Here is a 26379-nt window from a genome sequence, read left to right as displayed (position 1 = left end):
ACGGATTCACCTTCTTCCAATGTTGCCCGTCGGAGCTCAGTAGCAGATTCTGTTTGTCGAGTGTCCGTTGTCTTTAAGTGGTTTGGTCCCCCTTCCATACATTCTCTCTTGCTTCTACGTTTCTAGCATTTAAGTCAAGTTTAAACCAATTCTCTCGCCAGCTACTCTTCTCACTGGTGTGCTGGTAAAATTTGCTTTCTTCTTCATTCGTCATCATCGTCGTCGTTGTCATTTATTAAACAAATCGTCCCCTTTCGTTCGCACAGATGCTATACATATATATTTTTTAAATATTTGTTCACTTTATTTTTTCTTCTTTTGTTTTTTTGTGCGCAATGAGCATTCTTCTGAATGGATACCTGCGCATTACAAATCGACATCATCATCATATACAATATCTTTAATTTTCACGGATACCGAGGTATAGGGAGACTGCGTGAGTTTTCACTTAAAAATTACTGTCTTGTTCATGTCTGACTGTTCGTGGTACCAAATCGTGTTTCTAATCTTTTCATAGCTTCATTAAAGCTGACAACGGAAGCTAATTTTATATCGTGGGTTGTCCAGTCATTTCACAATGTTTGATCAAAAAGGAATCTTCTTTGGTTTTAAACGTTTATGGAAACACGCATGCTTTACTGCTTGGTGGAGTTTAAGTGCAACCTTTTCCACTGACAGTCTTTGGCGCGATTTAAGTTTGACATTTTTGCAGTCTATTTAGTCTCCTTTTCTTTCTGCTTATATTCGCCCTTTTCCCAATTAAAGTCTTAACGCGGACGTATCAAAGTTCTTCCATTAAAGCCCCGTTGGTGAAGTGGCGATAAATGATCGCTGACTGGAGGCCCAGTAGGCATTCATCGTGTAGCTGACTCCACACTGTGAAGATAGGCTTCCTTGTCCACTGCTCAGTGCATTTAAGCATTATTGCTACAGATTCTTTTTAACGGCTTCTTGTGTCTTATACACGCATAAGCTTAATCTCTCCATCGGTCATGTATGTCAAAGGCTGACTCAAGCCTTCTATCATCACATTTACTCCGCTTACTTTTGACTGAGGCGCACACATCACATACACTTCATGGCTTATAGTTGTTGAACCCAACTGTGACATGATGAAGGCGACCCCATTAATAACTGTACATAAAGTGGTTTTTAATGACACTGCAAGCGTTCATTACAGTGATTAAGAAGATAGAGTAATAGTGATTGGGCAATAGCACCGCTTATTAGAATAGGTTTTTTCAGTTACAATGTGTTGCAATAGGAAGTCCCCAGTAACCACTAACCCTTTGAAATATCAAGTTAAACATGCCATTTCTGAACAGACATGAATAGTTTTAGTTTAGTTTATTCCTTGTCACTCTTGAAGGAGTGTTGATTCAGCTTTTGATGTCATCGTTCTTGTTGATAATGCTCTCCAGATACACGAAGCAGACTGTTTCCAGGATGTTCTCTTCTTGAAGCTGGATTGGGAGTTCCTGCTGGTTGATTCTTATCATTTTAGTCTTCTTTCTGTTGACCTTTAAGTCAGTCTTCTCAGCTAACTTGCTCAGTTTAGTTTGTGCATGCTGCTGCCGATGAGATAGGAGACTAATATCATATGCAAAGTCCAGGTCCTCAAGCTGTTTGGTGAAGGTCCACTGGATACTGGTGATGATGTCTTGCGCATAATTAAGTCTACGACCATCAGGAAGATTGTCAATAATAATATGCAACCCTGTCTTACGCCAGTCTTTATTACGAAAGGTTTAGTGAGTTTGCCGTTGGCAGGATCAGTCTTAAGACAACCCCTGGATAATACTTATGAGCTTTGGAGACACATGAATACAGCTCATTAAATCAGTCCCTGCAGAGCTAAAGGTAACAGAGGAGATAAACATCAATGTCCAACAACTCCAGATAGTAAATCTGTAGGACAGCATGCTGCTTGAGGTGCCACTCATATTCATTTGACGCCCACACACATTGAATCGTTGCCGGTTAACTTTATTCATTCAAATTTACTACACCATATATTACAAAATAATTTACACAAAAAATATTTACCAATTTCTTAATTTGCCCAGATTATTCCTCGGATTCTAACCATAATAAAAAACTCTGCATGATGAATGTTAGCTGGTCAGTTTCATTTCCTTAGCTTAGTTATGTTAGCTCAAGTTCAGCAGATAATCTCATCCGCTTATTATGTTTGTGTTTTTCTCTTTAGTAAAGCGCATTGAGCCTGCCTTTAATGGCTATAGAAATAAATAATTATTATTATTATTATCCGATTACCAAACATGATATAACTGATTTTAGGATTCAAGTCAATCATGTTATATGTGACAGTAAACATTCAGCATGTACATTCAAATACCACTAAAAACTTTGCAGTCACCCCACTTCCAACATTTTTGTAATAAATGCTAAAATGCTATCAAAGTGTTTTAAAGGCATCATCCCACTCTTTAAATCCCGTAACTCTTGTATCCCACTCTCTGGTAAAACGTTCAACGTCTCTTTGTGCCTTCAAAGCCTGTTTGCGTGCTCGTGCTACCACTGCTGGAACCCCTGCCATAGTAAGACCAACTCGACATGCATGTACTATCTCCACCAAAGAAGGACCGAGGCCGCGGAGTATTCCAGGAAAACCATAGGGTTGTTGGTAATAGTGGGTGTTGTAGCCATTGTTGCGACCAAAAAGATATCCCAGCAATCCTCCGGTTGCAGCACCAGTCCAGAAACCGCCTCCAGTGGAGGCATTGCCTCCTGCATTTGTAAACCCATTTGAAGTCTGAGCGGGACTCTGTACATCAAAGAAAAGGCTGTGAGGAAGAAATATCCCACAAAACAGAAAAAAGGCAGTTACAAGTTATCTGATAGAAAACAATTTTAATTGTCCAAGCCATCATGTTAGATATACTAGATGAATGCTTTTAAATGCTATCCGATCTCGATTCTAAAAATGTTTTTAAATTTACCTTGCCCAGGCATGTATTCCGACCTGAAGCCATATGGTGGTGGCTGAGGGCTTCCCTAAAACCACTTGAACGGTGAGAATCATCACTCCTTGTTTCTGTTGTATTTGATGATAGACAGGTTTTGTAAACAATGTAGATGACTACTGCAACACCTCCCACGAACAACAAATGACCAAAGACTGACCCAGACTGTGCTCCAAACCTTCAAACAGATTAAATATAGATCTCTTAAAATAAAAGTCTGTCAGTCATATCTTTACCTTAAAGATGATACTCTCTGAATAACCATTACGGTATAAAATGAGACACACTGGTAAAATAAAACAGTTTGCCTGGATAAACCTTAATTTTTACAGATCCCTGGATTTAACATGTAAAAAACTCATCAATGTTTATTCTCGTTTTGAAGTCGAATTAATGTAACCTTAAAATATAATCAGCATTCAAAACAAATACCAACTATACCCCTTTAGCCCCGAGTTAATACTCCCCTTTTTGACAAAGATTAAACGTTTGAACAGCCATAATCTACGCTTTTCTGACAAAATATATTTTTGAATTTGTGATTACAAACTAGCACTGTATAAAGCAGGTACTAGTCTGAAAGGTATGAAAACATCTAATCATGTCCTGACATTTTTGGGCAATACCAATCACTGCAGCCTGAGGGGTGGAGGGAGGAAAGCCCATCATATTCATGGATATTAGTAAGTTACCCATGGTTAAAATTATCTAACTTGGGCATCCATTGCTGGCCTGACAGGTAAACTAACTCTCCATTCATGAACCACTGAGGATGTGAACCAACTCGCAGCATGAATCGTGTAATTGTGCAGGCGTTTTGGGGTCAAAAGGTGAAGTAAGACAAGTACAGCTAAAACAAGAAGCTATGAAAGTCAATTTTTTCTGACCAAGTGATGTCCATTGAGGAAATATTAGATGACAATTTATTTTCATTTAAAAACAAATGAACAGAAAACCAAAGATCATAATTTCCTTTCAAAGTACAGTTTCATTTTTGATGGCATCTGCTACTCTCAGATAATAAATTTAATGAAAATGATATTTATCAAACAGTTCTGTACTATTATAACTTTCAGCTTGATTTCTTAGGTCTAGAAAAATTCAGTGTTTATTTTTACTATAGGTAGGAGAAATCAGAAGGGTACACCTATAAAATATGAGCTGGTAAAATAATTTGGGTATGTCTACCAAGATCACAAGGTTCAAGCCCCCATCTCCAGTTAACTGATCTACTGAGCTTGGGTAGGGTGAAAGGTTGTATAAAAATGCTTCATGAATATAAGTCCAGAATCTGTTGCTCACTGAGTATTGTGCTGCTTGCTATAACCATCATCCCTGTGTGAACTCTGGCTCTGCTTTCGGTGCATCTCCCCTTCCTTGGTGAAGTCAATTTCATACTCAAGCTTTCAGAAAGGAAAACATTTAAGAAAAATGATAATACTATCTTTATCTTGAAAAATTAAACACAAAACAAAAAGTTAGACAGGTGCAAATAACATCATATATTACACATTACTACTTATCTATCTAAATAAGTAGATTCCTGAAGCACAATTCTCTTTTTTGTGATTATAGAAAAAGACAGGCCAAATTAATGACAACATGAATGAGATCTAAAAATATGTATAAGAATAAGGGAAAGAGATAAACAGATAAATAGCAAAAAGGTTCATGCTTACACCACATGATCCTTTCAGCACATAGGGATCAAAAGGGTAGTCATAGCCCTCACATAAAACATCCAGTTTGCCAAATTTGTAGTCACCGTCCATTGTTGCACGACATTCCCACTGCATAAAATCAACAATTTATATCAAGATATTTCACAATATCTAGCACTTACAATCTTTACCTATATCATGACATGGAACTGAATGATATACTTTCAATTAACGCAAGCATATTTTTAGCATCACTTACAGAAGCAAGCTACCCAAGGTAGCTAAGATGTTCTACTCAAATAACAAATAAAGATACGGAAAAATAATGTGACGGTGATGATGTTGACAATAATTTACCATAAATGCTTTTAATTCCTTACATAACAGTTATAACCACAGCTTGTGAACAATATGTGCTACAAAAAAATACCTGAATGTCACTGCCATCAGATCCACGATTATAACATTGGACAGCATCTGGGGCGAAATATCCATAGGCAGTACCACCAACACATTTAAGCTGAAAGAAAAGATGTTGATAGCAAACCATAAGACAAAATGAATACTATAAATAATCTAAAATTACAGCAGAGCAGTGTTGTATTACAATGGTAGATTGTAAAATTTACAAAATGAAACAGTGGAACCTGCATTGTAAATGATAAATAATAGACTAACTGTGAAATGAAAAAATCAAAACATAAAAAGTATATACAATGTAAAAGTATACAAGTTATTACCACATTCATTAGTACCTGCGGAACTGGTGGGGATCGTCGACCTGTTGTCATTTTATTACTGTACAATTTGAGTAGCGAGACATCCTTTAGCAGAATTCTGTCTCCATTACTGCCAAATGCACCTGCCAGCAACAAAAATGTTCCACTATCTAATCAATGCCAAAACGACAAAATAGTGTCTGCATAAAATCATACTTGGATCGTTGTTTAACTCAAATGTGATTAACTGGCTTGGTAACTGCTATTTCAGCTTAATTATCAGCCTTATACGTACTTACCATTGGTAACATATATCCAAGGCAGGATCAAAATAACGACGTTTAACACTCTCGTGATCTGCAACGATGCCATTTTTGTCACTCCTAAAATTAACCTGTCCTGCGTGTCGATCCTGACCCAGCGTGCAAGGGCTTTGGGCATTTGAACGGCCCCGATAGGGAAGTGAGACTTTGGGATGGGAAGCGTGTAATTCGATCCTAAACGGACGCGTCCATCGCGCTTTTTTTCTTCAGCCGCTCTCGATTTGGTAGCCACGTGATCGTGTCGCATCCTTCCACCCGCTGTTTTCCAAACCCCTCGCCGCGTGTACGGGTCATAGGAAGGTCACATCGTCCGGTTTTACTTTGACCTGCACGCGGACATTTTGAACTGTACGTCCATCTTCAAGTGAAACACCGCGATTTCTGAAGTAAGTCTTAATAAAGTTAAGTGAAAGATGCCATTAAAACAAAATATACTTTATAACAGTGGATAGTCATGAATAATTTATGATCATATATAAGTATTGTAGTGCTTTTTGTGAAATGTTTCACGTGTTGTACCCGGCAGGTCTCACACATACATCCACTGGCAACTCGCTTTACATGACGCTGTCTTCTATATGTGCTGTAAATAATTTAAATGGTTTAACCATATCCTTCTTGTTGTAAATAATCAAATTGTTTAATCGTATCTCTTGCCTACTAATTGCACGTATTTACTAATTACAGAAATGAAATGTTGAGCGCGAATACGATTGGCGGAAGCAAGATGACAGTGCATGATGGGTTCAAATCAACTAGTCAAGAGGTAAAGTACACACACACACAATCTCTCGTATTATTGATGATTAACTTCGAAGTTGAAATCTATGACATGAACTCATTGAGTCATGCTTGAAATTCGTCGTCTGCTTTCTCAATAACAGTGGTGCTGCGATTACCAAACGTCTTGGTGCATTCTAGGGGAAAGCAACAAGACAATCACATTGCTTTCTGAACAACTAAAATTTTGGAAAATTATTGCAAAGCAAAAAGAAAGAATTTTATTTTTGTACTTATACACTTTGAAATTAAAACAAAATGTATGAAATCCAAAGCTATGCAATGAACTTTGTCAAAGTCTGTCATTTTTCTAACAATCACTTATCTGATCACATATATTTTTCTATTCTCTTAAATGCTGCATGCCATTTTTTCATTTTATTTTACATGATTTACAAAAAGAACTAATTATAACAATCTTTAATTGCAGATCACACTGACTGTAGGTCTGGCTCAGTGAATTTTACCAGTAAGTTTATTTTGTCTCCTCTATGATTTCATGAGGATCACTATACAAGCACAGGTTTTTGTGTTTTTAATGGTGTACATGCACATCCTTATTATATCCATCTAAACATTTTCTGTTAATTAAAAAAATTGTCAATAGACCTGCATCCATAGTTTTGCTTTGTCATTACTTTTAAGACTAAAAGTAATATTTTTGATTTCAAATACATTTTTGAACAGAGTTCTCAGCAAAGTTGATGAGCAGAGCAAAACACTACAGAATGTAGTTCACAAACTGAATCAGGTCACCCTGCTTCTTCAAAATATGGGAAAGAGGAGCTGATGAAGAAAGGAATTAGAACAAAAGTGGTATGTCATTTAAGTATAATGTGTTAGTACTAGACACCTTTTTTAAATGTTACCTTTAACTTTAGCTAATATATCAGTTAATATGTATGTTATGCTTTACAGTCTTGATAAACCATTTAACAAACAGCAGGCATAGCATCGGCTTACAGGTTAACTCTCCTGACAAGAATGTGTGGTCAGTGTAATATTTGTATTAACAAATAATACACATTTATGAAGTACAAAATAATGTAGTATTTATATGCATAGATTTTATTTATAAAATAATTCTGTCACTTGCTTTTCATGGTGTCAAAATGAGCAGTCTGTGTGTCTATTAACTATGACCACTAAAATTGTTTTACTTTCATAAAGAATAGCTTTGATTAAACTCTTAATTAACTTGGTGATTGAGTCACTTAATGCCATTATTTTCTCTGAAGTCCACTAGGGTTTATTTAAGAGACTGGGTCTGGTTTGTAGCTATATTCATCATGCAACCATTGATCCTCATCAGTGGAGTAGGGTTCAGCATTATATCTTAAACTTACCCAATCCAGTGAATTAATTTATTTTGCATTTGTATTGTAGTATTTTACATGGTGGAAACAACTACAGATTTTTTTTAACAGGTTCAGCACCTCTCGTGCACGGAGAATTTTAAAACGGCTGCTTTCTTCAGAGTTGGCTCAGTGGAACCAAAGGGGAAAAAGTTTCCAGTCATTTCAGCTGAGAAGTATATTAATTGGTGCGTAGTTTTTTGTTTGGTTTTGATTTCTTTGAGGTGTACGTCAATATGAACTTAAAAGGACAAAGTTTCCGAACAATTTTAAAAAATAGTGAATCTAAGTATTATTTTCTCTACATTTACAAATTTATTATTGTGTACAATAGCATTTAAGTCTACCTTACAATTTCTATTTGTGCACAGCTGCAGTCCAAGAGACATGGATTGAGGAATGATTCGAAGGGTGATGCCATCTAATGGTGAGTGGAATTACAAAATGAGTTTGTCAAGTTAAAATTATTAATGTGAGCATTGTTTTATTCTTCGTGGATTTATTCAGTAGGCCTATTTACTTTACTTTTTGTACTAAAGATTAATTGGTTACTTTCAGATATTATCCAAAACTTCTTATACACACAAATGGCCATCAAGACATTACCGTTTAAAAATCTTTTTATTCCACTCTTGTTCAAGTTCTTGTAATCTCACTAGTAATTAGTAGATTTATGAAAGCTTTTAACTCTTTCTTTACACAAGGCTAAAGGCGGTCAAACCCCCCTGTACGCATGAATTTACCCTTTTTCAAAAAATTATTAAAAATAACTAAACAAGATAGAACAGCAATTTAAATTGATTATGACAGATCAAAATGTGTAGAAGTGGAACAATTTTACCGTAATCTTGCTTGTGAACTCACTTTTATGATAATCCAACCAAAATTAGGTATATTATGTGAAGTTTGGAAAATGTTTTTTTTTACACATTTCAAACAAAAAATTCGGGAGCAGATGAAAACCATTTTTGCACCATTCGTGGCCAAATTCTCCTTCATCTGAAGCAGGAATATCCTCTGGGATGTTCTTTCTTTTGTTATTCGACGTTTCAGATGCATGATGTTCACAATGTGTACCATCGAAAAGGACAGGTAGTGTAGAAGGTTCCCAGTCACTTAATCCCCAGACACTTCATCCCCAACGCTTCATCCTTAAAATGAAATTTTAACTATAAAAATTATGAAGCCGGCGAAAAAATTTAATTGAAATTCAAATAATTATCTCATATAAACATCACAATAAGTTTTACAATTAAAAATAAATATTGAAATACATTAATAATATTTAAATCATGCTATTAACTTCAACGTCATTTGAACATCTACAACATTAGTTAAAGTATTTTAATTGTAAAACTTGTTGTGATGTTTATATGAAAATAATTATTTGAATTGCAATTAAATTTTTCGCTGGCTTCATAATTTTTATAGTTAAAATTTCATTTTAAGGTTGAAGCGTTGGGGATTAAGTGTCTGGGGATTAAGTGTCTGGACACCAGTATAGAATATCGGCGAGACTTTCGTTCAAACATACGTCCTTCATCATGTAAGGGAGATAATTGTATTCATAAAGGCCTAAACTATCTTATTTATTAAGTTTTTCTTTTAAACCACGAGCTGTATAGGCCTAAACAAAATTACAACAATGCATCAGCCCAATGTGAATACTGCATAACAAGTGAGCGGCCACCTGTGTTGAGTGCATAAAGAAAGAGTTAAGCTTTCATCTATGTGAGAGGTTAGTTCTACTTACACAGCAAAAATCAAAATGTGTAAATACATTGTAACTTTTTTTCTTTCTTCTACAGGGATTCCACCACTCATGGATCGATTTTTGGTGTCATATTTTTCTATCTTTTATGTAAATTGTTTGACTTTATGTTATAAATAATTATTTCAAAAATAACTTTCATGGGGTAAAAAATTATTGACTGTAATTTTTATGTAAATAATTGGATGAATGCTTATGTTCAAAAACAATTTTAATGCTTTAAATAATGTAAACTGTTAAAATAGTTTTTTGTTGTAAATAATAAAATTGTTTAATGATATCTCTTGCCTACTATTTATGGGTTGTGAGGAAACGAGATTTTGAAAAGCTGTTGAATGTTTTCTTCATGGTGTGCAAGCCTGTGTACCAGTGTAAGTAAAAGTGAGAAAGGGTGAGGGATGCAGCAAGAGGGGAGTGGGAGTTGGGAGTTTGATGGGAAAACACGACTTCTCATGGGTGATCGGTGGGAAGGTGGGTGGGTCTTTCGTGGGAAAACATGGGAACCCGTGGGAATTCCCTAAGAGGTCCCCTTAGGGTCCCGCCTCCAAAACCCGAGAGGGACCCAACTTTCTTCCCGAAGAGGTCCCATGAGGGACCCAAGAGTTCTTGCAGGCTGGGGAGTTTGCACTTAAAAATTACTGTCTTGTTCATGTCTGACTGTACGTGGTACCAAATCGTGTTTCTAATCTTTTCATAGCTTCATTAAAGCCGACAACAGAAGCTAATTTTATATCGTGGGGTGTCCAGTCATTTCACAATGTTTGATCAAAAAGGAATCTTCTTTGGTTTGATGTCTTAAACGTTTATGGAAACATGCACTCTTTTCTGCTTGGTGAAGTTTAAGTGCAACCTTTTCCACTGACAGTCTTTGGCGCGATTTAAGTTTGACATTTTTGCAATCTATTTAGTCTCTTTTTCTTTCTGCTTATATTCGCCCTTCTTCCAATTAAAGTCTTAACGCGGACGTATTAAAGTTCTTCCATTAAAGCCCCGTTGGTGATGTGGCGATAAATCATCGCTGCCTTGGGGCACAGTGGACCTTCATCGGAATGTCGAAGAATTGGAGTGGTCGACTCCACGCTGTGAAGATAGTCTTCCCTGTCCACTGCTCACAGTGCATTTACACATTACATATTGCTACAGATTCTTTTTAACGGCTTCTTGTGTCTTATACACGCATAAGCTTAATCTCTTCCTCGGTCATGTATGTCAAAGGCTGACTCAAGCCTTCCATCATCACATTTACTCTTGACTGAGGCGCACACACCACATACATTTCATGGCTTATAGTTGTTGAAGCCAACTGTGACATGATGAAGGCGACCCCATTAATAACTGTACATATGGTGGTTTTTAATGACACTCCAAGCGTTCATTACAGTGATTGAAAAGTTAGAGTATTAGTGATTGGGCAACAGCACTGCTTATTAGAATCAGTTTTTTTCAGTTACAACGTATTGCAATAGGAAGTCCCCAGTAACCATTAACCCTTTGAAATATCAAGTTAAACATGCCATTTCTGAATAGACATGAATAGTTTTAGCTTAGTTTATTCCTTGTCACTCTTCGAGGAACATAGTGCCGCAACAACACCTTGCAGTGTGTTGAAAGAATGTTGCCCTATGCACCGTTCTTGTTGATAATGTTCTCCAGATACACGAAGCAGACTGTTTCCAGGATGTTCTCTTCTTGAAGTTGGATTGGGAGTTACTGCTGGTTGATTCTTATCATTTCAGTCTTCTTTCTGTTGACCTTTAAGTCAGTCTTCTCAGCTAACTTGCTGAGTTTGGTTTGTGCATGCTGCTGCCAATGAGATAGGAGACTAATATCATATGCAAAGTCCAGGTCCTCAAGCTGTTTGGTGAAGGTCCACTGGATATGCTGATGATGTCTTGCACATAATTCAGTTTACGACCATCAGGAAGATTGTCAATAATAATATGCAACCCTGTCTTACGCCAGTCTTTATTACGAAAGGTTTAGTGAGTTTGCCGTTGGCAGGATCAGTCTTGATACAACCCCTGGATAATATTTATGAGCTTAGGAGACACACGAATACAGCTCATTAAATCAGTCCCTGCAGAGCTAAAGGTAACAGAGGAGATAAACATCAATGTCCAACAACTCCATATAGTAAATCTGTAGGACAGCATGCTGCTTGAGGTGCCACTCATATTCATTTGACGCCCACACACATTGAATCGGTGCCGGTTAACTTTATTCATTCAAATTTATTACACCATATATTACAAAATAATTTACACAAAAAATATTTACCAATTTCTTAATTTTCTAGATTATTCCTCGGACTCTAACCATAATAAAACAATCTGCATGATGAATGTTAGCTGGTGAGTTTCATTTCCTTAGCTTAATTATGTTAGCTCAAGTTCAGCAGATAATCTCATCCGCTTATTATGTTTGTGTTTTTCTCTTTAGTAAAGCGCATTGAGCCTGCCTTTAATGGTGAGGAAAAGGGCTATAGAAATAAATAAATTATTATTATTATAGATTAGCAAACATGATATAACTGATTTTAGGATTCAAGTGAATCATGTTATATGTGACAGTAAACATTCAGCATGTACATTCAAATACCTCTAAAAACTTTGCAGTCACCCCACTTCTAACATTTTTGTAATAAATGCTAAAATGCTATCAAGGTGTTTTAAAGGCATCATCCCACTCTTTAAATTGCATAACTCTTGTATCCCACTCTCGAAAAACGTTCAACGTCTCTTTGTGCCTCCAAAGCCTGATGTTGTATGTGTGCTCGTGCTACCACTGCTGGAACCACTGCCACCGTATGACCCACTCGACCATGTACTACCACCACCAAAGAAGGACCGAGGCCGTGGAGTATTCCAGGAAGAGCTATAACCATAGGGTTGTTGGTAATAGTGGGTGTTGTAGCCATTGTTGCGACCAAAAAGATATCCCAGCAATCCTCCAGTTGCAGCACCAGTCCAGAAACCGCCTCCAGTGGAGGCATTACCTCCTGCATTTGTAAACCCATTTGAGTCTGAGCGGGTGGAATAGCAGGACTCTGTACATCAAAGAAAGGCTGTGAGGAAGAAATATCCCATAAAACAGAAAAAAGGCAGTTACAGGTTATCTGATAAAAAACAATGTTAATTGTCCAAGCCATCATGTTAGATATACTAGATGAATGCTTTTAAATGCTATCCTATCTCAATTCTAAAAATGTTTTTAAATTTACCTTGCCCAGGCATGTATTCCGACCTGAAGCCATATGGTGGTGGCTGAGGGTTTCCCCTAAAACCACTTGAACGGTGAGAATCATCCCTGCTTGTTTCTGCTGTATTTGATGATAGACAGGTCTTGTAAACAATGTAGATGACTACTGCTACACCTCCCACGAACAACAAATGACCAAAGACTGACCCAGACTGTGTTCCAAACCTTCAAACAGATTAAATATAGATCTCTTAAAATAAAAGTCTGTCAGTCATATCTTTACCTTAAAGATGATGCTCTCTGAATAACCATTACGGTATAAAATGAGACACACTGATAAAATAAAACAGTTTGCCTGGATAAACCTTAATTTTACAGATCCATGGATTTAACATGTAAAAAACAAAGACTTCTACTCATCAATGTTTATTCTCGTTTTGAAGTCGAATTAATGTAACCTTAAAATATGATCAGCATTCAAAACAAATACCAACTATACCCCTTTAGCCCCGAGTTAAAACTCCCCTTTTTGACAAAGATTAAAAGTTTGAACAGCCATAATCTAAAATACGCTTTTCTGACAAAATATATTTTTGAATTTGTGATTACAAACTAGCACTGTATAAAGCAGTTACTAGTCTGAAAGGTATGAAAACATCTAATCATGTCCTGACATCTTTGGGCAATTTCCTTTCAAAGTGCAGTTTCATTTTTGATGGCATCTGCTACTCTCAGATAATAAATTTAATGAAAATGATATTTATCCAACAGTTCTGTACTATTATAACTTTCTAGTTGATTTCTTAGGTCTAGAAAAATTCAGTGTTTATATTTGCTATAGGTAGGAGAAATCAGAAGGGTACACCTATAAAATATGAGCTGGTAAAATAATTTGGGTATGTCTACCAAGATCACAAGGTTCAAGCCCCCATCTCCAGTTAACTGATCTACTGAGCTTGGGTAGGGTGAAAGGTTGTATAAAAATGCTTCATGAATATAAGTCCAGAATCTGTTGCTCACTGAGTATTGTGGTGCTTGCTATGACCATCATCCCTGTGTGAATGACTGTAACTCTGGCTCTGCTTGCGGTGCATCTCCCCTTCCTTGGTGAAGTCAAGTTCATACTCAAGCTTTCAGAAAGGAAGACATTTAAGAAAAATGATAATACTATCTTTATCTTGAAAAACTAAACACAAAACAAAAAGTTAGACAGGTGCAAATAACATCATATATTATACATTACTACTTATCTAACTAAGTAGATTCCTGAAGCACAATTCTCTTTTTTGTGATTATAGAAAAAGACAGGCCAAATTAATGACAACATGAATGAGGTCTAAAAATATGTATAAGAATAAGGGAAAGAGATAAACAGATAAATAGCAAAAAGGTTCATGCTTACACCACATGATCCTTTCAGCACATAGGGATCATTAGGGTAGTCATAGCCCTCACATAAAACATCCAGTTTGCCAAATTTGTAGTCACCGTCCATTGTTGCACGACATTCCCACTGTATAAAATCAACAATTTATACCAAGATATTTCACACTATCTAGCACTTACAATCTTTACCTATATCATGACACGGAACTGAATAATATACTTTCAATTAACGCAAGCATATTTTTAGCATCACTTACAGAAGCAAGCTACCCAAGGTAGCTAAGATGTTCTACTCAAATAACAAATAAAGATATTGAAAAATAATGTGATGGTGATGATGTTGACAATAATTTACCATAAATGCTTTTAATTCCTTACATAACAGTGATAACCACAGCTTGTGAACAATATGTGCTACAAAAAAATACCTGAATGTCATTGCCATCAGATCCACGATTATAACATTGGACAACATCTGGGGCGAAATATCCATAGGCAGTACCACCAACACATTTAAGCTGAAAGAAAAGATGTTGATAGCAAACCATAAGACAAAATGAATACTATAAATAATCTAAAATCACAGCTGAGCAGTGTGGTTTTACAATGGTAGATTGTAAAATTTACAAAATGAAACAGTGGAACCTGCACTGTAAATTATAAATAATAGACTAACTGTGAAATAAAAAATTCAAACATAAAAAGTATATACAATGTAAAAGTATACAAGTAATTATCACCACATTCATTAGTACCTGCGGAACAGGTGAGGATCGTCGACCTGTTGTCATTTTATTACTGTACAGTGTGAGTGCCGAGACATCTTTTAGCAGAATTCTGTCTCCATTACTGCCAAATGCACCTGCCAGCAACAAAAATGTTCCACTATCTAATCAATGCCAAATAGAAAAAAATAGTGTCTGCGTAAAATCATACTTGGATCGTTGTTTAACTCAAATGTGATTAACTGGCTTGGTAACTGCTATTTCAGCTTAATTATCAGCCTTACGTACTTACCATTGGTAACATATATCCAAGGCAGGATCAAAATAACGACGTTTAACACTCTCGTGATCTGCAACGATGCCATTTTTGTCACTCCTAAAATTAACCTGTCCTGCGTGTCGATCCTCGATCCAGGTGTCTGTGAACCTCTGTATAAATGTCCAGACTGTAGCTCAGGGTTCGTTAATATCAACAGACGCACTTACACTGAGGTTAATCTTTAAGTCTAATAGGTTGATGCAACCTTACACAGCTTTACAAAATGTGTCCCCGTGTGAATCAGTCCAATGAAATAGCGACTAGTGTACCGATGACGCGATGTTGTGTTGAGGAAGACGTAAATAGATTCTATTTCCGGTTGATTGGTAACCCTTGACAGCAAAGTTGAAGGTCGAACTCTACTTCCGGCTGTAAACACATGACTTCACCGAAACGGGCGTGAGAGCTTTAAAAAAACTACATATTACTGATTAGCGATGAGCGCTATCAAAAGTCGACACGCACCTTTTGAAGAGACTAATTCAAGACTATCAGTTGATAAAAGGTGGAAAGTACTTATGACCCAGAGTTAGGAATTTATGATTAACGTTTTCCATTTGCAGGCGAACTTTTGCCATTAGTAGTACTAGATCAACAGATCTTTTAGCATGCTCGAGTCAATATGATCAACTATTATTTTATAGAAAAATGAAAAAGTTAACTTCTCCTTGATTTCTATAAAAATAAAGAGTACGTATCTTTTGTTTGAACAAAGCAGTCCTAGATGTCGATGAATAAACTGTTTTGAAAAAAAGCAAATCCAAAATTTAAGCATTGACTATTGCTTGCAAATATGAATATGTGATATGTGTGATGCATACTATTACATTCTCAGAAATCACTCAGAAATTTATCATAATTTTAGGTTTGGAGCAAACAGTGTGACGGCAAATGAGAGAAGTTCATACCAGCAAAGGGTTAGGTCTGAAAACCCAGGTGAAGAGGAATATATCATTAGGTATGAGATCTGTGTGGATGTGTTTGTGCTATACAAGTGTGTATATGTATTGATATGCACATACACACATGCACTATGTGTAATTTGAGTCACCAGTCATTTTGCCCCAAGACCGTATCACCCCATCCTGAATCAAATCATCCCAGCTATGTCCATATCATCCCAAGTAAAACATCATCCCCAGACCCCAAAAAACAATTGATTAAGTAATTTGTCCTGCAAACTTAACTAGTTGTGAATTTATGGTCAACCATCGATCTGCCACCTCATTTGTGAATTGTTAATATATGTATGTCAGTCTGGTAAAATAGGGAAACATTCATAATTTTAAACTTGTTGAAGTTGACTGCTTTTTTCTAACAACAAAGGTGAGGGGTCGGGGGTAGGTGAAGTTGTAGCATTTTGAGTCAAGGGTAGATAAGATTGTGATGTGATTAGGTGTGTGTTCCCTCTATTGACTATAGAAGAGATCATTCATGTAGTGACAATGTAGCAAGAGTGGGTGGGAGGGATAAAGAGAAAAGTCACCTGCTGTTAGTGCAGAAGAGAGATGTGCCTTTTTTGCTCTCTTTATCTTTGCTGCTGAATCAATTTTACTGTTGGCTAAATTTGATAGATGTATATGTATTTGGTAGATGTATATCAAAATTTCTCCTGTATAGTAATTAGTATTCTAGCCGTAAGAGCATTTCCATGATTACAGAAGTCTAGACTAAACTTATATTTATAAATAGTATTTCATAAAAAGATTAACACTTTAGGTATCTACTAATTTTTTTACTTGTGAAAAATCAGAAAATGGAAAATCCAAATTACAGGGTATTATTTCTTCTTAGCAACAATTAATCAAAATTTACAGATGATATAGTGTAGTTACTCATAGTATTTCTTGCTAATCATATGCTCTGTTGCATGTACCTCTCTCTGACTCCCTATTTCTCTCTCTCTTCTCTTCCAATCTGACAAAGAAAAAAATTGTTTAGCAATAATTTCACATGATGCTTACCATGTTTTTCATTCTTTAGGTATTCCATGATGAAACCATGATATTTCAGGTTTTGCTTTTTATTATTGAAGGCAGCCCGTAGCCCGCTATGCATCAATCAACAGTGACAGAGCGGGTAACTCAAGTTCAGTACAGAATGATACTGATGTCGATGCCCTTTTGTCACGATACAGGTATTATTCTCGGCTGGCACCACATCATGACAGTAATTTGGTAAGTTTCAGAATTAAATGATACAGCATTTGTTTGTGCTGAATAAGTGGTATGGAAACAGTTTCTTTTGTATCAGATACTTTATATGCTTAATTTTATTCCATTTCAAATTGTTTCTGGATAGACTTTCCCATGGGTACATTTGACGGGACTAGTGCTCCCTATAAAGCTGGGTTTATTATTTCTTTTTTAAAAATTTCATGACTTATTTTAGTTGTCTTTGCATCCTTCTAAGAATGAGAGATTGCAGCATGTGTCTGTTCACGTGTGTGTGTGTGTGCGTTTGCGTGCACATGCTTACATATATGTGCATGAATTACTATACAATTCTATTTGTCTCAGACAGCAATTAGTTCAAAGATACAGAGGATTTTTGTTCTCCTAATTTATTTTTTTCTGTTATGACACAGCTTATGCCTGATCATGTGGTGCCTGAGAATTTTCTTATCAGAGTCTTGGTACCTGTTGCTGGAGAGCAGAGCAGCATCATTACTATGTAAATTGCATTTTTAATTCTACCGTAATGGATTTGGTCTGCTTTACTTACATTATTATTCTGGGAACTTGCCCATGTCTCATTGTTTATTATTTATTGCTAATTCTGTGTGCCTTTTATCATCTTTACTTTCCATCAAATAATGTGATATCTTAATGAATAAAGAAATCAAAATGCACTTTATGACTTTGTCAGACAGATGAGATGAATTAGTTGAATGCACTTTTTGCTTTTAGTAGTCTCAAAAAATGGTTAAAGCTGAAATAAAATACCACCATTTATGAAAATCTTCACTTCCACTGGATTGCTTTTATGCATAATGCCGCAGAAACAGATCAGGTATTAAGGTATTAATTAAGAAAATAAACTTCAGAAATATTTTCTGGCTGTGTTGCTCAGAATTTTGTAACATTTTATAGAAGTTTTTTTAATATTACATAAATAAGCATGCACACACAGTACCTTTTTTGGGTACATTCCAAGAATGCATATTTTCTCTCTCTCTCTCTTTCATTTTTCTCACTTTTGTATGTGCATATGATACTGAGTATATGAGGAAAATATATTTGTTTCAGCTTTGCATTATGGAACACTATGATGGGAACATCTATTCTCAGCATGCCATGGGCAATAAAGCAGGTTTGTTTGTTTTTTTCCTGCTCTGTTTGCTGACATATTTGTGACTATGCTAATTAAGCACACAAATAATTTTTAATTCTTGTTTTGGGCAAAATGACAAGTTTCCAAAAGTCAAAGGTGTACAATATTTTTGTCATGTCAAATGTATTTAATAATTTTCTTCAGTCTTACAGGCAGTCCACAGTTAATCTGTTGCAAAAATTTATTGTGATTTAAATCTGTTGTGTTATTTTTATGCAGCGTGCAACAGACTGTATGAAAGCCTGAATGTCCATCAACAGACTCAAAATAAAATGATGACAGAATTGAGGGCCTTCTGTAAAGAAACAGAAATTTCCGCCATCATTTACTACTTTTATTTTTTCTGAGGAGAATATATCTTTCACAGACTGTCTGGAATCTTACTGCTCTTTTTTTGTTGTTGATTTCTCTAACCATTTATTGGATGTACTTCAAAGACAGAATAATGCTGCACATATTATGATCTGTAGACAAAAAGCAGACCATGCTACACACCTCTCCTCTGCAAGCTTCGCTTGCTGCCAGTTTGAGCATGCATTGATTATAAGATCACCACTCTGTGCAGCCATTGTTTTCCGAGTCTTTTCCCACCATACCTGTCATAGCTACTGACACTTTACCACCCGTTAATCTCTTTGGTCTGCTGGTGTTGCCTTCCTCCCTCTGCCAAGCTTCAGATGGGAGATGTTCAGTAGATGCTCTCTAGTCCCCTGTTTCAAATTATCTGCCCCTTTCTCTTTGAACCATGTCTGCATTTGAAGCCTTTAAATTAGATCTCAAAACCCCTCTCTTTAAGATGTAACTTGTGTATCGCATAATCAAACGTACTATTTTGTTCACACCTCAGTTCTTCATCTTCAAACTTGCATTTAGTTCCTTTTTTTTCATGGTGTCATCCATTTGACAATTATGATTCATTTATGGTTGACTGTTCGGTTCATTTATAGTCTGTTGTCTGCATCACATTGAGTTTGCATCCACATGGCAAAATGTGCCTTACAAAGTCATTAGTGTTATTGCTTTGTATCAAAATTATATTTTTGTTCTTGTTTTACAATTTTTATTTTGTTTTGACATGGCACTAAGCGACCATCAGTTGTAGAATACAGGCTGTGCAGTATTAGTTTGTTTTTCAGAATACATAGGAATTTTATTTAGATGTAAAGCATTATTGTTGTTCAAAAACTATGAATTTTTTGTTCTACTAGCTACTTCTTGAGGTGTATATGCTTTACCATCAGTTCTGTTATTTATTATTAGGCTGGCTATGTGTGTGGCATTGCCATGCTGATACTTATGGCAGCAATCAATGGATATACAAGCTACAGAGTGCTAAGATCTGTGGACTTCTTTCTGGGTAGGACTTTTCCATGTCTTCTAATGAAGATTGTAAAATAATTAGGGTTTGAGTGAGCAAATGAGTTGCAATGTAAAATTTTCGTAGGGGGTTTACATCTGTCTAGTCCTCTGCTGCCCACAATGTTGGTGCATCTTGGTAACTTTATTTCATTTGCTGGTTCTGGGTTAAGTAATGAAACTTATATCATTACAAGTCTGTTGGCCAGCTAGATTTAGAATGTTATTTATTTGTTTTCTATTTCAGGTAAAAAAATCTCAGAATTTTCAGATGTATGCAAGCATTTCCTTGGGAAATATGCTGAGATTACTGCAGTGTTTTGCTCATTGCTGACTTTGCTGGGTGGCATGATTGTCTATTGGATTCTTTTGTCCAGCTTCCTTTTCCACATTGTGAACTTTCTCTATAGTAAGATATATTTTTTTTAACTAAATTGTTTTTAATGTTTGAGGGGGCATAAGGTCTATTGAGAAGCACTAGAATTTTTTGTTGTTGTGTGGAATGTAATTTTCTTATAAGAATGAGAAAGTAGTTGATATACATTAAAAATAATATTGGCAGGTAAAAATGTAGCATTAGATGAAACTGGTGATAAATTTAAAGGAGTAATCTGCTTTATTATTCAGTTATAATTATTGTATAAAAATGCTACTTTTTATTTAAATTGCAGTGCACATACAACATAGTGTTATTGACAACCTCCTACCAAGTTCAGGTAACTCATCAGCAGTGTTTACTGATGGTGAGCATGCTATTACAACCTTTAATCATTTGCTGCTATGCATTGTACAGCCTAAATGTATAAGATAAAGCTTGATAACTTTGGGCATATATAATTATTGTTTTGTACTTTAAAATTACAAATATTTTGGCTTATATGCAGTGGAGCATAAGTCTCCTCAATTTCTCAATTTGACTGTGTATTTGTAAGTGTATGATAATATTTCTTTGAGAATTTCTTTTCACAGAAATATAGCCTATTTAAATTGAGTTTCTTTGTACCATAAAATGTTGGTCAATCTGTAGACTACATCCAAATTGTGGTCATTTGGTAAAATTTGAAGTATTTCTCATACCACACATGTATTTATTCTGATAATAAAAAAAATAGCATTAGACAAAAAGACTGTATGTTTTCTGCAGAATTTCTGACAACCAGTTTATACTATTATACTATTTCAGTTGTTTGTGAAGTAAGTGAAAATGCTTCATCTCTGAACACCAGTCAGACCAGTCCTTTGTACAATGAGGTGTGGAACCAGGGCAAGACTGTACCTTTCTTCCTTCTTATCATTTTGGTACCACTTCTAAACTTCAAATCACCAACATTTTTCACGAAGTTTAATTCACTTGGTGAGCTGTCCCCACCCCTATTTTTGTTAAGAAAACATGCACATTGTGCTGAAATAGAGAAGCTAAGTTCATGACAATGGAATATGAGTAGTTGGTTTGGCAGTATAAATATGAAGCATTAAGAAAACTTCAATATTAAAGAACATAATTGTTTAAATACACAGTTTAAAAACAAACGGGAAATGTTTTTGGGTACACTTCTCTTGCAGCAGTTGGGTGGGGTGCCACCCTCTTGCGTTTAATAGTTTTATTCAAATCATTAATTCTGCTGAAGGATCAAATAATTCTTGCATAGTCTGTTGCTTTTTAAATAGTAAATGGAGAATCAAAAAGTGGTGTCTCTAAAAATGCAGTTTCTTTAAATAGATGGTCCTATGTGAGAGATATACAGTACATCTTTATTGTCTACTTCTGTTTACAATAGAGATAGAAGTATGTATGCATATGGGTATAAAGAGTGGCTATATTTCACACATCTGTATGATTTTGTCCAGTTAGCAAACAAATAAGAATTATTTTCATTGCAGGGACCATATCAGTACTTTACCTGATGATCTTTGTCACGGTCAAAGCTAGTCACTGGAGATTCCATCTACAGCTAGGAACAAGCACACAGTACAGAGATGATGATCCTGACTATGTTCCCAGTAATATATATTTAACTTAGAGTCTATAGAGATATAATTTTGTAAAATGCTTTTTGTGCTATGAAACTTGCTTATTTTGATTTTGAAAGACTGTTGTGAAATAAAATGTTTTTTGGCATGCTATATTTCACAAAGGCAAAAGAGAAAAATATATAGTATATAATCTAGCAAAATCACCTTTCTTCATGCTACTGCATGTTTAATTTGGAAGTGATGTTGGTTGCATCTAGAGCCTTTCTGATTGCAATTGCTCATTATCCTATTTTTTTTAACCGCCTCCAACATCTTACAGTGTTTAAATGGACGTTTCCTGCACTTACCGGAATATCTGCACTGGCGTATTTCATTCAGAACTCTGTTCTTGCAATCACTCGAAATCAACGAAATCCTCAGAATAGTGTGAGTCCTGCAGTTCAAATTAATTTATTAATATGGTTTGAATACACTTTGCTGTTTTGTTACTAGCACAGAATTATATGTAAATATCAGGGCTACAAGCTCAGAATTATATGTGAATATCATAGCATCATTTTCATCTTTTGCGCTTCTTCTTTTATTTTCTTTATAGCCTCGGGATTTGGTGATCGCCTATGCATTAGTAGCTTTTACCTATGTATACGTCGGAGTGATGTTTTTCACTGCTTTTCCACTGAGCAAAACTTGTATAAAAGATGTGAGTATTTTTGTCTTAATTTATTAACTGTAAATTGGATTGTTAAAGGTTGTGTTTGTCATCAGCTTCTTTTAGGAGATCTATTTCAATCTAATCCCCCACTTAGTATTGAAATTTATGGGACGACTTGTATTCTGATCCAGCTCAACTTTAGTCATGCTTGTTTATACATGTGCCCATCATTGTTATCAAATGTGATTTTTTTTTTCTTACTAGCCATATATATAAATAAATAAATGGAGTTTGTGTCTCAACAGTAAAATTAATTTTTTACAAAATTATTAAAAGTATTATTAAGATAAGCTTGTTATTCTTAGAAAATATTATATACTTTATTTTACCTTATTGCAAAATCAAACGATAAAAATTTTCAGAAAAAGAGACATTTTAATTATTCTTGTGCAGAATGTTTTGCATAGTATCTGGTCATGAAAACACTTCTGTGCTGAATCACAGAAATAGGCCCATACAAACAGTGAATGTGTGAGTAATGAAAGAGTTTATGTGGGTGCTTGTACATTTGTGTATCTGTCAAATATGCAACGATAATTTAGAATAATAATATATACTTAACTGACCTGTGTGGATTTCATTTTTTTTTATTTTCCAGAATTTGTTAAACAACATTGCACCTAATGACATCATGGCTTTTGTAGCACAAATCGGCCTCTTCATACAGATGTTGTGCGTCTTCCCTTTACTAGCATATATTCTTCGTGCACAGCTGATGCATACGGTTTTTGGATCTTCCTGGCCTAGGTCTGAATTTTCTGTTTTATTTTGAAAATTTGCAGCATATGCTTATGCATTTAGTTCTTGAAAGGTATCTGTGATACAACGCTTACTAGTGTGTAACATTTCTGATAACGAATGGTCAGATGACTTCGTAAGTTTGTATGTTTGCAGTAACTTTGGTTAAATTACTGATACAGAATATTGTTAGACCTTTGTGGTAGTGGTACCTTTGTGGTAGTGTGCTGTCCAGAAGAAGTGGAAAAATTTGATCTTTGGGTTTTGGTAATTTTTCAGCTTGAGGCATGTGCTGATTCTTAATGTCACACTTGTGGCCATCTGTCTGGTTTTCACACTTTTTCTGCCACATATAGGACATATTTTGAGGTGAGCATATTGAACTTTAGGCTAAAGGCTGAACATCACATTTACCAGCTGAACATTAGTAAGAGACACTTCTTGTCTTAACAATTAAATTTATTCAGATCATGCTAGTAAAGGCAAAATATTTATTTTTCATAGGACTTAAAATAAAATTTATTATTTAGTGTAAAACCAAAAGAAAGAACTTTGGCATGCTTAAATTATTACTAAAATTATAGTAAAAAATTTTCAGAAACAGAGTTCTTTAAAATTCTTATGTTGAATGGTTTCAAATTTTTTTTTTTTTTTTTTTTAAAACAGCTTCCTTGGTGCCTTTTGTGGTCTGGTGTATGCCATTGCACTCCCATGCATTGTTTACATTGTGGCTAGCAGACAAGAAGGAACACTAACATGGACAAAACTAATCTTCCACATACTTCTAATGGCTGTCAGTGTTGCCAACTTTATTGCCCAGTTCATAATTCTTGGTGCAGATTCATCCTGAAAACAAATTCTGTTTAGTAGCTGACTATAAAGAACAAGATTCAGGCTGACTTTCTGGGCTTCATGTTAAAGTTATATTTTTGATATGTTTAGTTTCCAGATTAATGCTAAAATGTTTGGATCTGACAACCGAGTGTGTGAAATGTAGTAAATGGTGTAAATATAAACTACCAAAGGACAGAGTACAAAGTACTGTTGAAGTGGTTGGGAGGCAAAAGGAAGAGAAAAGCAGAGACAAAGAGAATGTGGTGAGAGAACAGATTCCTGGGGAAATAGGGAAAAAAAAAGTTTTGTCAGCAAACTGTGGGTAAAAAGCGACACTCAAAAAGGGAAATTTAAACTATGTATAATATTTAGAGGCAGCTATTCTAAAGTTCTGGGCAGAATACTGTTTTCTGTATATGGTAGAAAAATGGGAAGAGTTATACTGTGTAAATCACTGATTTGACTGCATCAGTTGTTCATACAAAATTTGCTATTTGCTTGATTTTTCGCTTTTGGTACATAGATATCTTAAAAATATGATGATTACCTTCATATTTCTCAAATAAAAATGACTATTGAAGTATGAAACTCATGTTTCACACAGTATCCTTTTGATCTGTGATGGAAATGTTTAAATATGATGTTTAATTAATCAATATGACTATTTTTTTTCTTTTCATTGTTTTTACACAACTGTGTCAGAGATTTAGAATATATCCCACAAGGTATAAAATATTTTTTTACAAATAAATGAAATAGTTTTGAACACCTGCAATATGAAAAAAATCACATTTAACTGATTATAAATTTACTTGTATTTTAATGACCAATGTCTTAAGTCAGTGTATGGTGTTTCCTTATGTATGAAGTGAGACTGCAATGAGGTCTTGAAAGAATAAGTATACAAGATTTTAATAAGACAAATCCATGTGTGGTTTCTACTTCGCATGTATCATGCCTCTGAGTGAACATGTTGAAAGAGTTATAAATGGTTTTCTTTGCATAAAAATAAGATACCTCCAAAAAAAATAAGGTAAAAGAATGTGAAGCTTATTTATTTTCATGAAGACTGAAATATTTTTAAAATGATGCAGTTCTGACAGCGAATGAATGTTAAAACAGTTTTTAAGAAATTGACCAATGTAATTTAAGTACAAGATTTTCTTAGCTTCTTATGATATTATTTTGTGTTGGGTTTTTTTAATGTGGTTTTATCTGTAATTTTTGATGGCATTTTCAATGGAGAATTCATTCCCAAAACCTTAAGCAATATTCAACTTGAGTGCAAAATTATTTTCCAATGAGTGTGCTTAGTTCATTCATAAAAGCTGAGCGAAAAATTTCATTCCCTTCACTAGATAAATCACAATGCTCATGTGGGTTTTAAAAAAGAGGTGAATACCTCATTTCCAAATGCCACAAACATAGATTCACTGACTGTGGCATATGATGTGACTTTCGTTAGAACTGTAAATTTAGGTCCACATGATTTTCTAGAAGAAAAAAATAATTACAGTTTTTTTTGTAACAGCCATGTTGTGTTGAGTAGCTATAGCAACTTTCAAAATAGCATATTGATGATTATTCTGCTATCTTTATTGTCATCTATCTGACCAAAAAATACAACCTTTTCATGTGATGAAGCAGATATTTTGTTCGATTTGGCAAAATGAATTAAAAGAATCAAGATAAATTGTAAATGTCATGCATACCTTTTATGATCTTTACTTTCTATTTATACATAGCAGAAATAAATTTCATTATAAATTATATCAGAGCTAAATTTATAACAATGTTAACAATGTTACAAAAATGTGTAAGATCATTCAAAATGTAATGTAATGGTTAGATTAGGCTAATGCTATTGACCAAAAGAAGAAGAAAAGAAATACTGGAGATTGGGGAACATGTGACAGCTGTTCAGTCACATCCACTCTTTTGTGATTACAGGGTTTTGCTTTGAGTCTTTCGTAAACTTTAAACATGGCTTTTATTCTCCACTACTGGTTTTCACAGTTGTTTGATATATGTCTATATTTTTACTCCACCTTCACTTAATATCTATCATGAAACAATAAAATGACTTGCCACAGCACATTGAGTTCTTCTGTGTGGTTGATGATGGTGGTGTGGTGCAAGGCATCAAAATTTTATATTACTACAGATCAGAAAGCAAATCCTCTACATAGTTTCAGCCTGCCTCGTCTG

At 35.0% G+C, this 26379-nt stretch overlaps 3 protein-coding genes across 8 annotated transcripts; 1 reads left to right on the top strand and 2 right to left on the bottom strand.

Moving 5' to 3' along the window:
- Positions 1 to 1965: 1965 nt before the first annotated feature.
- LOC112574256 (store-operated calcium entry-associated regulatory factor-like) lies at positions 1966 to 15520 on the bottom strand. Of its 3 annotated transcripts, none has more exons than XM_025255197.1 (8): positions 15293 to 15520; positions 5667 to 5761; positions 5404 to 5510; positions 5079 to 5168; positions 4667 to 4777; positions 4290 to 4390; positions 2964 to 3165; positions 1966 to 2788 (listed from the first exon to the last, which is right to left on the bottom strand). In XM_025255197.1, the coding sequence occupies exons 2-8, from the start codon at positions 5737 to 5739 to the stop codon at positions 2420 to 2422; spliced, it is 1053 nt and encodes a 350-aa protein (XP_025110982.1). In that variant the 5' UTR covers positions 5740 to 5761; positions 15293 to 15520; the 3' UTR covers positions 1966 to 2419. The 3 variants fall into 3 exon arrangements, with proteins under 3 accessions (XP_025110982.1, XP_025110983.1, XP_025110981.1); XM_025255198.1 differs by having other exon boundaries at positions 5667 to 5724; positions 15256 to 15374; XM_025255196.1 differs by lacking the exon at positions 15293 to 15520 and having other exon boundaries at positions 5667 to 6060.
- Positions 11793 to 15333, bottom strand: LOC112574257 (store-operated calcium entry-associated regulatory factor-like). 2 transcript variants are annotated; one of them, XM_025255199.1, is made up of 7 exons: positions 15198 to 15333; positions 14936 to 15042; positions 14609 to 14698; positions 14197 to 14307; positions 13815 to 13924; positions 12817 to 13019; positions 11793 to 12642 (listed from the first exon to the last, which is right to left on the bottom strand). In XM_025255199.1, the coding sequence occupies exons 1-7, from the start codon at positions 15268 to 15270 to the stop codon at positions 12326 to 12328; spliced, it is 1011 nt and encodes a 336-aa protein (XP_025110984.1). In that variant the 5' UTR covers positions 15271 to 15333; the 3' UTR covers positions 11793 to 12325. The 2 variants fall into 2 exon arrangements, with proteins under 2 accessions (XP_025110984.1, XP_025110985.1); XM_025255200.1 differs by having other exon boundaries at positions 12519 to 12660.
- Positions 15521 to 15570: 50 nt separating the features above from the next.
- On the top strand, positions 15571 to 26264 carry LOC112574252 (sodium-coupled neutral amino acid transporter 9-like). 3 transcript variants are annotated; one of them, XM_025255188.1, is made up of 15 exons: positions 15571 to 15729; positions 16090 to 16182; positions 17260 to 17401; positions 17812 to 17897; positions 18473 to 18536; positions 19818 to 19914; positions 20161 to 20322; positions 20585 to 20656; positions 21097 to 21267; positions 21795 to 21914; positions 22207 to 22313; positions 22483 to 22587; positions 23198 to 23346; positions 23617 to 23706; positions 24004 to 26251. In XM_025255188.1, exons 1-15 carry the CDS (start codon positions 15662 to 15664, stop codon positions 24185 to 24187), a joined length of 1710 nt encoding a protein of 569 aa, XP_025110973.1. In that variant the 5' UTR covers positions 15571 to 15661; the 3' UTR covers positions 24188 to 26251. The 3 variants fall into 3 exon arrangements, with proteins under 3 accessions (XP_025110973.1, XP_025110974.1, XP_025110975.1); XM_025255189.1 differs by having other exon boundaries at positions 15684 to 15729; positions 17264 to 17401; positions 24004 to 26264; XM_025255190.1 differs by having other exon boundaries at positions 15714 to 15729; positions 17238 to 17401; positions 24004 to 26264.
- Positions 26265 to 26379: the final 115 nt, after the last annotated feature.

This window comes from Pomacea canaliculata, linkage group LG10, assembly GCF_003073045.1.
Source record: "Pomacea canaliculata isolate SZHN2017 linkage group LG10, ASM307304v1, whole genome shotgun sequence".
In the NCBI taxonomy this organism is placed as follows: domain Eukaryota; kingdom Metazoa; phylum Mollusca; class Gastropoda; order Architaenioglossa; family Ampullariidae; genus Pomacea; species Pomacea canaliculata.
Note: the sequence above shows the minus strand (reverse complement) of the source record. Positions and strands in the feature narration are given on the sequence as shown.

Excerpts from the sequence above, each read along its gene's own strand:
- LOC112574256 (XM_025255196.1), bottom strand. The coding sequence starts at position 5,937 with ATGCGACACGATCACGTGGCTACCAAATCGAGAGCGGCTGAAGAAAAA. Across the intron at positions 5,511-5,666 it reads TTGGATATATGTTACCAATG|GTGCATTTGGCAGTAATGGA; the intron begins GTAAGTACGTAT and ends TGTTGCTGGCAG. Across the intron at positions 4,391-4,666 it reads TGCTGAAAGGATCATGTGGT|CTTGAGTATGAAATTGACTT; the intron begins GTAAGCATGAAC and ends CCTTTCTGAAAG.
- LOC112574257 (XM_025255199.1), bottom strand. The coding sequence starts at position 15,270 with ATGGCATCGTTGCAGATCACGAGAGTGTTAAACGTCGTTATTTTGATC. Across the intron at positions 15,043-15,197 it reads TTGGATATATGTTACCAATG|GTGCATTTGGCAGTAATGGA; the intron begins GTAAGTACGTAA and ends TGTTGCTGGCAG. Across the intron at positions 14,308-14,608 it reads CTGATGGCAATGACATTCAG|TGGGAATGTCGTGCAACAAT; the intron begins GTATTTTTTTGT and ends GATTTTATACAG.
- LOC112574252 (XM_025255188.1), top strand. The coding sequence starts at position 15,662 with ATGAGCGCTATCAAAAGTCGACACGCACCTTTTGAAGAGACTAATTCA. Across the intron at positions 18,537-19,817 it reads TGCCATGGGCAATAAAGCAG|GCTGGCTATGTGTGTGGCAT; the intron begins GTTTGTTTGTTT and ends ATTTATTATTAG. Across the intron at positions 23,707-24,003 it reads CATATAGGACATATTTTGAG|CTTCCTTGGTGCCTTTTGTG; the intron begins GTGAGCATATTG and ends TTTTTAAAACAG.